The sequence below is a fragment of the Bombina bombina genome, chromosome 2 (genome assembly GCF_027579735.1).
Source record: "Bombina bombina isolate aBomBom1 chromosome 2, aBomBom1.pri, whole genome shotgun sequence".
Lineage (NCBI taxonomy): Eukaryota > Metazoa > Chordata > Amphibia > Anura > Bombinatoridae > Bombina > Bombina bombina.
The window spans coordinates 253,556,359-253,566,362 of record NC_069500.1 but is presented as its reverse complement, the minus strand read 5'-3'; the positions used below and the strand labels follow the sequence as shown (position 1 = coordinate 253,566,362).

At 41.6% G+C, this 10,004-nt stretch overlaps 1 protein-coding gene across 4 annotated transcripts in view; it reads right to left on the bottom strand.

Annotated features, from left to right (window-relative positions):
• PAM (peptidylglycine alpha-amidating monooxygenase) overlaps window positions 1-10,004 on the bottom strand; it is a 405,645-nt gene that overhangs the window by 228,213 nt on the left and 167,428 nt on the right. For all 4 annotated transcript variants that reach the window (XM_053701521.1, XM_053701518.1, XM_053701520.1 and 1 more), the window contains exon 7: window positions 8,523-8,606. In XM_053701521.1, the coding sequence (XP_053557496.1) occupies window positions 8,523-8,606 (84 nt within the window). The remainder of the gene's footprint in view (window positions 1-8,522; window positions 8,607-10,004) is intronic.

Here is a 10,004-nt window from a genome sequence, read left to right as displayed (position 1 = left end):
AAAACACTTTAATAAAAGTGAAAAAAGCAATAATACAAAACGGTACTGTGCCTTTAAGAGAAAAAAACTACCACATAAACTGCAAAACAGTGAAAAAAAAAAGTAGTAAACTCTACGAAATTTTTACAGTGTGTATAAGGGACTAAAGCAGCATTGCACCCACTTGCAAATGGATGATTAACCCCTCAGGCCCAAAAACTAATTAGAAAAACATTAAACCTGTTAACAAACAGTCAAACACACTGCCACAGCTGTGCTGTGGCTCCTACCTGCCCTTAAAAACGATTTTTGCAGGAACAAAACCCTCTATAGAGGTCCTATAAGCCAGAGGACTCCTTCAGGGAAGCTGGATGTCTCAGACTGAAAACGAAAATAGGCCCCTCCCACCATGCACTCAAAGTCAGAGGGCCTTAAAAAAGTACTCCTAGGAGTAATCTAACAAGCCATGTGGAAACTAGGCCCCAAATAAAGATTTATCACCCTCAGAGAAAAAACGTTTTTATTTATAAATCATGCAAACGTTTTTACACTAAGTAATATAGGTATTAACATGAATATTATCCCTTTTTGCAAGCATGATCCCAGTTGTTGTTAAATCACTGTATCAGGCTTACCTTAAATATACCAGGCACTGTCAGCATTTTCTAGACCTTATCTCTCTAGAAAAAAAACAGAATTTATGTTTACCTGATAAATTACTTTCTCCAACGGTGTGTCCGGTCCACGGCGTCATCCTTACTTGTGGGATATTCTCTTCCCCAACAGGAAATGGCAAAGAGCCCAGCAAAGCTGGTCACATGATCCCTCCTAGGCTCCGTCTACCCCAGTCATTCGACCGACGTAAAGGAGGAATATTTGCATAGGAGAAACCATATGATACCGTGGTGACTGTAGTTAAAGAAAATAAATTATCAGACCTGATTAAAAAACCAGGGCGGGCCGTGGACCGGACACACCGTTGGAGAAAGTAATTTATCAGGTAAACATAAATTCTGTTTTCTCCAACATAGGTGTGTCCGGTCCACGGCGTCATCCTTACTTGTGGGAACCAATACCAAAGCTTTAGGACACGGATGAAGGGAGGGAGCAAATCAGGTCACCTAAATGGAAGGCACCACGGTTTGCAAAACCTTTCTCCCAAAAATAGCCTCAGAAGAAGCAAAAGTATCAAACTTGTAAAATTTGGTAAAAGTGTGCAGTGAAGACCAAGTCGCTGCCCTACATATCTGATCAACAGAAGCCTCGTTCTTGAAGGCCCATGTGGAAGCCACAGCCCTAGTGGAATGAGCTGTGATTCTTTCAGGAGGCTGCCGTCCGGCAGTCTCATAAGCCAATCTGATGATGCTTTTAATCCAAAAAGAGAGAGAGGTAGAAGTTGCTTTTTTGACCTCTCCTTTTACCAGAATAAACAACAAACAAGGAAGATGTTTGTCTAAAATCCTTTGTAGCATCTAAATAGAATTTTAGAGCGCGAACAACATCCAAATTGTGCAACAAACGTTCCTTCTTTGAAACTGGATTCGGACACAAAGAAGGCACGACTATCTCCTGGTTAATGTTTTTGTTAGAAACAACTTTCGGAAGAAAACCAGGTTTAGTACGTAAAACCACCTTATCTGCATGGAAAACCAGATAAGGAGGAGAACACTGCAGAGCAGATAATTCTGAAACTCTTCTAGCAGAAGAAATTGCAACCAAAAACAAAACTTTCCAAGATAATAACTTAATATCAACGGAATGCAAGGGTTCAAACGGAACCCCCTGAAGAACTGAAAGAACTAAGTTGAGACTCCAAGGAGGAGTCAAAGGTTTGTAAACAGGCTTGATTCTAACCAGAGCCTGAACAAAGGCTTGAACATCTGGCACAGCTGCCAGCTTTTTGTGAAGTAACACAGACAAGGCAGAAATCTGTCCCTTCAAGGAACTTGCCGATAATCCTTTCTCCAATCCTTCTTGAAGAAAGGATAGAATCTTAGGAATCTTTACCTTGTTCCAAGGGAATCCTTTAGATTCACACCAACAGATATATTTTTTCCATATTTTGTGGTAAATTTTTCTAGTTACAGGCTTTCTGGCCTGAACAAGAGTATCAATAACAGAATCTGAGAACCCTCGCTTTGATAAGATCAAGCGTTCAATCTCCAAGCAGTCAGCTGGAGTGAGACCAGATTCGGATGTTCGAACGGACCTTGAACAAGAAGGTCTCGTCTCAAAGGTAGCTTCCATGGTGGAGCCGATGACATATTCACCAGATCTGCATACCAAGTCCTGCGTGGCCACGCAGGAGCTATCAAGATCACCGACGCCCTCTCCTGATTGATCCTGGCTACCAGCCTGGGGATGAGAGGAAACGGCGGGAATACATAAGCTAGTTTGAAGGTCCAAGGTGCTACTAGTGCATCTACTAGAGTCGCCTTGGGATCCCTGGATCTGGACCCGTAGCAAGGAACCTTGAAGTTCTGACGAGAGGCCATCAGATCCATGTCTGGAATGCCCCACAATTGAGTAATTTGGGCAAAGATTTCCGGATGGAGTTCCCACTCCCCCGGATGTAATGTCTGACGACTCAGAAAATCCGCTTCCCAATTTTCCACCCCTGGAATGTGGATTGCAGACAGGTGGCAGGAGTGAGTCTCTGCCCATTGAATGATTTTGGTTACTTCTTCCATCGCCAGGGAACTCCTTGTTCCCCCCTGATGGTTGATGTACGCAACAGTCGTCATGTTGTCTGATTGAAACCGTATGAACTTGGCTTTCGCTAGCTGAGGCCAAGCCTTGAGAGCATTGAATATCGCTCTCAGTTCCAGAATATTTATCGGTAGAAGAGATTCTTCCCGAGACCAAAGACCCTGAGCTTTCAGGAGTCCCCAGACCGCGCCCCAGCCCATCAGACTGGCGTCGGTCGTGACAATGACCCACTCTGGTCTGCGGAAGGTCATCCCTTGTGACAGGTTGTCCAGGGACAGCCACCAACGGAGTGAGTCTCTGGTCCTCTGATTTACTTGAATCGTCGGAGACAAGTCTGTATAGTCCCCATTCCACTGACTGAGCATGCACAGTTGTAATGGTCTTAGATGAATGCGCGCAAAAGGAACTATGTCCATTGCCGCTACCATCAAACCTATTACTTCCATGCACTGCGCTATGGAAGGAAGAGGAACGGAATGAAGTGTTTGACAAGAGTTTAGAAGTTTTGTTTTTCTGGCCTCTGTCAGAAAAATCCTCATTTCTAAAGAGTCTATTATTGTTCCCAAGAAGGGAACCCTTGTTGACGGAGATAGAGAACTCTTTTCTACGTTCACTTTCCATCCGTGAGATCTGAGAAAGGCCAGGACTATGTCCGTGTGAGCCTTTGCTTGAGGAAGGGACGACGCTTGAATCAGAATGTCGTCCAAGTAAGGTACTACTGCAATGCCCCTTGGTCTTAGTACCGCTAGAAGGGACCCTAGTACCTTTGTGAAAATCCTTGGAGCAGTGGCTAATCCGAAAGGAAGTGCCACGAACTGGTAATGCTTGTCCAGGAATGCGAACCTTAGGAACCGATGATGTTCCTTGTGGATAGGAATATGTAGATACGCATCCTTTAAATCCACCGTGGTCATGAATTGACCTTCCTGGATGGAAGGAAGAATTGTTCGAATAGTTTCCATTTTGAACGATGGAACCTTGAGAAACTTGTTTAGGATCTTGAGATCCAAGATTGGTCTGAACGTTCCCTCTTTTTTGGGAACTACGAACAGATTGGAGTAGAACCCCATCCCTTGTTCTCCTAATGGAACAGGATGAATCACTCCCATTTTTAACAGGTCTTCTACACAATGCAAGAATGCCTGTCTCTTTATGTGGTCTGAAGACAATTGAGACCTGTGGAACCTCCCCCTTGGGGGAGGCCCCTTGAAATCCAGAAGATAACCTTGGGAGACTATTTCTAGTGCCCAAGGATCCAGAACATCTCTTGCCCAAGCCTGAGCGAAGAGAGAGAGTCTGCCCCCCACCAGATCCGGTCCCGGATCGGGGGCCAACATTTCATGCTGTCTTGGTAGCAGTGGCAGGCTTCTTGGCCTGCTTTCCCTTGTTCCAGCCTTGCATTGGTCTCCAGGCAGGCTTGGCTTGAGAAGTATTACCCTCTTGCTTAGAGGACGTAGCACTTGGGGCTGGTCCGTTTCTACGAAAGGGACGAAAATTAGGTTTATTTTTGGCCTTGAAAGACCTATCCTGAGGAAGGGCGTGGCCCTTACCCCCAGTGATATCAGAGATAATCTCTTTCAAGTCAGGGCCAAACAGCGTTTTCCCCTTGAAAGGAATGTTAAGCAATTTGTTCTTGGAAGACGCATCCGCTGACCAAGATTTCAACCAAAGCGCTCTGCGCGCCACAATAGCAAACCCAGAATTTTTCGCCGCTAACCTAGCCAATTGCAAAGTGGCGTCTAGGGTGAAAGAATTAGCCAATTTGAGAGCACGGATTCTGTCCATAATCTCCTCATAAGGAGGAGAATCACTATCGATCGCCTTTTCTAGCTCATCGAACCAGAAACACGCGGCTGTAGTGACAGGGACAATGCATGAAATTGGTTGTAGAAGGTAACCTTGCTGAACAAACATCTTTTTAAGCAAACCTTCTAATTTTTTATCCATAGGATCTTTGAAAGCACAACTATCTTCTATGGGTATAGTGGTGCGTTTGTTTAAAGTAGAAACCGCCCCCTCGACCTTGGGGACTGTCTGCCATAAGTCCTTTCTGGGGTCGACCATGGGAAACAATTTTTTAAATATGGGGGGAGGGACGAAAGGTATACCGGGCCTTTCCCATTCTTTATTTACAATGTCCGCCACCCGCTTGGGTATAGGAAAAGCTTCTGGAGGCCCCGGGACCTCTAGGAACTTGTCCATTTTACATAGTTTCTCTGGGATGATCAAATTCTCACAATCATCCAGAGTGGATAACACCTCCTTAAGCAGAGCGCGGAGATGTTCCAACTTAAATTTAAATGAAATCACATCGGGTTCAGCTTGTTGAGAAATTTTCCCTGAATCTGAAATTTCTCCCTCAGACAAAACCTCCCTGGCCCCCTCAGACTGGTGTAGGGGCATATCAGAACCATTATCATCAGCGTCCTCATGCTCTTCAGTATCTAAAACAGAGCAGTCGCGCTTACGCTGATAAGTGGGCATTTTGGCTAAAATGTTTTTGATAGAATTATCCATTACAGCCGTTAATTGTTGCATAGTAAGGAGTATTGGCGCGCTAGATGTACTAGGGGCCTCCTGAGTGGGCAAGACTGGTGTAGACGAAGGAGGGAATGATGCAGTACCATGCTTACTCCCCTCACTTGAGGAATCATCTTGGGCATCATTTTCAGTGTCACATAAATCACATCTATTTAAATGAGAAGGAACCTTGGCTTCCCCACATTCAGAACACAGTCTATCTGGTAGTTCAGACATGTTAAACAGGCATAAACTTGATAACAAAGTACAAAAAACGTTTCAAAATAAAACCGTTACTGTCACTTTAAATTTTAAACTGAACACACTTTATTACTGCAATTGCGAAAAAATATGAAGGAATTGTTCAAAATTCACCAAAATTTCACCACAGTGTCTTAAAGCCTTAAAAGTATTGCACACCAAATTTGGAAGCTTTAACCCTTAAAATAACGGAACCGGAGCCGTTTTTATCTTTAACCCCTTTACAGTCCCTGGTATCTGCTTTGCTGAGACCCAACCAAGCCCAAAGGGGAATACGATACCAAATGACGCCTTCAGAAAGTCTTTTTTTATGTATCAGAGCTCCTCACACATGCGACTGCATGTCATGCTTCTCAAAAACAAGTGCGCAATACCGGCGCGAAAATGAGGCTCTGCCTATGATTAGGGAAAGCCCCTAGAGAATAAGGTGTCTAAAACAGTGCCTGCCGATATTATTTTACAAAAATACCCATATTAAATGATTCCTCAAGGCTAAATATGTTATATATGAATCGATTTAGCCCAGAAAATGTCTACAGTCTTAACAAGCCCTTGTGAAGCCCTTATTTACTCTGTAATAAAAATGGCTTACCGGATCCCATAGGGAAAATGACAGCTTCCAGCATTACATCGTCTTGTTAGAATGTGTCATACCTCAAGCAGCAAAAGTCTGCTCACTGTTCCCCCAACTGAAGTTAATTCCTCTCAACAGTCCTGTGTGGAACAGCCATCGATTTTAGTAACGGTTGCTAAAATCATTTTCCTCTTACAAACAGAAATCTTCATCTCTTTTCTGTTTCAGAGTAAATAGTACATACCAGCACTATTTTAAAATAACAAACTCTTGATTGAATAATAAAAACTACAGTTAAACACTAAAAAACTCTAAGCCATCTCCGTGGAGATGTTGCCTGTACAACGGCAAAGAGAATGACTGGGGTAGGCGGAGCCTAGGAGGGATCATGTGACCAGCTTTGCTGGGCTCTTTGCCATTTCCTGTTGGGGAAGAGAATATCCCACAAGTAAGGATGACGCCGTGGACCGGACACACCTATGTTGGAGAAATATACTGAACATACCTCAAAGCAGGCAATCTGCAGACCGTCCCCCCAACTGAAGTTTTCTTTCCATACTTTTCCGTTATGTGTGAGAACAGCAATGGACCTTAGTTACAAACCGCTAAGATCATCAAACCTCCAGGCAGAAGTCTTCTTCCAATTTCTGCATGAGAGTAAAAACAGTACAACGCCGGTACCGTTTAAAAATAACAAACTTTTAATTGAAGGTAAAAACTACACTAAGTCACCACATCTCTCTCGATACTTTCTTTCTTGTCGAGAGCTGCAAGAGAATGACTGGGGGTGGCAGTTAGGGGAGGAGCTATATAGACAGCTCTGCTGTGGATGTCCTCTTGCAGATTCCTGTTGGGAAGGAGAATATCCCACAAGTAATGGATGAACCCGTGGACTGGATACACCTTTACAAGAGAAAGATGCAGTGCTCTTACATTCAGAATAAACGGCTTTGCAGACTGGGAAAGGCTAAGAGAAAAAATCTCTGAGAGCATGTTAACAAGCAATGCGCTGCTGCTTTGCAGCGCTACTGCATATTTGACTGCTCACTTCAAACAGCACTTTGCCCTGGATGCACGGTGTTAAGGAAAATGTACACAGTGCAGCCAGAGCACAGCTCTGTTTGAAGAGAACTGTTTAATGTGGAGCAGTACTACAAAGTTCAAGTGCTAACAGTTCCTGCATGTGTCCTGTTCTTTCTGCAGACATGCTGCATTTTCTGCGATGACATCTCACATCCTTGTATGTTCTGCCTTGGGTGATATCAAAATGAATGACTTTGGAATATAACTGCCAATAGATTGATATCCAAGGGTACTTTAATAATTCTTGGGAACAGCCTATAGATACTATGCTTGAAATAAAGTAAATCTTACTGTCACTCTAGTAGTAAAGAACAGTTTGCAATATCATATCCCAAAGTCATATTTGGCAAGTCTCTTTAATTTATTTTTAAAGTTTGTACACTATAATATAAAAGACTTGAGCGTACAATATTATTTCAGACCTATGACACACTGTCCACATAGGATAGCCTACTATTAATGCAAGAATATTAGCATTTAATCTAGTAAGTTAATTCTTTTGTAATTTAGCACTGTGCAACTTTCAACTATTGACCTTCACACTATTTAAAAATACTAAATTGACTTTCTAACACTACACAGAAAAACGTAAAACCAGTCTTTAAAATAATTGAATGCATTGTATTAACTGCAGAAATATTGATCTCAGTTTTTTTTCCTGCTTGCATTATAAATTACTAAAACATTTCCAATTACAAAGTTCAAGTGAATATTGACATCCCTTAAACAAAACGTTAATAATATTCAAGTCATCCGTCGCTTGGTTAAAGACTTATTTTTTATACAGCAGATTAAAAAGTCAAAACTATTGGCAGTTAACAAAGGCACAATGATTTTAACATTACCCAACATAGCACATATTCTCAAGTGTGCTAGCCTGACATACAAATATGAATATTTCACATTCCAATGTTCTTCACATAGAAGAATATGTTCTATTTATTCATAAATACATACTTATACATACAGTATATCTGATGCTTATTTGGTACCATATATATCTATACATGATTATATATATAGGGATATATACAGATATATATAGGAATATCTATTTATAAATCCTTATATCATTCTGCTATGTGATTCAACAAACAACCATAGGCATATAGGTAAATAGGATAGAGCCATTATTGTAAACTGACATGAAAAGAATGTAGCACAAAAACAAAACCAACACATCAAACGTGTTCTCAGAAAAAAAGTTTTTCGTAATAGATAGGTGATTCTAGATCTTAAAACATGAATCTTTTTACTAAAAATGTGGGTCCTATCTTAGCTGTGGATTTTATCACTTGCTACACAGACAGTCGTGCGCACAGATATTACAGATATGTTACATTTGTTTTAATATTTGTAATATGTTATTACAATTAACTTTCACTACTTTACAAACCTGCAAAAGCCTTAACATCACCGTAATGGACTTGGAGTACAAAATATTTACTGCCGGACTTCCCTCCAACTTTAAATCCAACACCTATAAAAATAAAAGTGAAAAAAGTTGTTAGCGTTATAAAGAAAAAAAAAAATTTAAAAGGTTCTACAGCTACATTATCAAATCTAGTTTCTCAGACTTGTTCCTCCAACTGTCACCTAATATATAAAAAAATAAAAAAAACATAATTTATGCTTACCTGATAAATTTATTTCTCTTGTAGTGTATCCAGTCCACGGATCATCCATTACTTATGGTATATTCTCCTTCCCAACAGGAAGTTGCAAGAGGATCACCCACAGCAGAGCTGCTATATAGCTCCTCCCCTAACTGTCATATCCAGTCATTCGACCGAAAACAAACAGAGAAAGGAGAAACCGTAGGGTGCAGTGGTCACTGTAGTTTAATTAAACTTTAGACCTGCCTTAAAAGACAGGGCGGGCCGTGGACTGGATACACTACAAGAGAAAAATTTATCAGGTAAGCATAAATTATGTTTTCTCTTGTTAAGTGTATCCAGTCCACAGATCATCCATTACTTATGGGATACCAATACCAAAGCTAAAGTACACGGATGATGGGAGGGACAAGGCAGGATTAAGCGGAAGGAACCACTGCCTGAAGAACCTCTCTCCCAAAAACAGCCTCCGAAGAAGCAAAAGTATCAAATTTGTAAAATTTGGAAAAAGTGTGAAGCGAAGACCAAGTCGCGGCCTTGCAAATCTGTTCAACAGAGGCCTCATTTTTAAAGGCCCAGGTGGAAGCCACAGCTCTAGTGGAATGAGCTGTAATCCTTTCAGGGGGCTGCTGTCCAGCAGTCTCATAGGCTAGGTGTATTATGCTCCGAAGCCAAAAGGAAAGAGGTTGCCGAAGCTTTTTGACCTCTCCTCTGTCCAGAGTAAACGACAAACAGGGTAGATGTTTGACGAAAATCTTTAGTAGCTTGTAAGTAAAACTTCAAGGCACGGACTACGTCCAGATTATGTAAAAGACGTTCCTTCTTTGAAGAAAGATTAGGACACAATGATGGAACAACAATCTCTTGATTTATATTCTTGTTAGAAACCACCTTAGGTAAAAACCCAGGTTTGGTACGCAGGACTACCTTGTCTGCATGAAAAATCAGATAAGGAGAATCACATTGTAAGGCAGATAGCTCAGAGACTCTCCGAGCCGAGGAAATAGCCATCAAAAACAGAACTTTCCAAGATAAAAGTTTAATATCAATGGAATGAAGGGGTTCAAACTGAACTCCTTGAAGAACTTTAAGAACCAAGTTTAAGCTCCACGGGGGAGCAACAGGTTTAAACACAGGCTTAATTCTAACCAAAGCCTGGCAAAATGCCTGGACGTCTGGAACCTCTGCCAGACGCTTGTGCAAAATAGACAGAGCAGAAATCTGTCCCTTTAAGGAACTAGTTGATAATCCTTTGTCCAAGC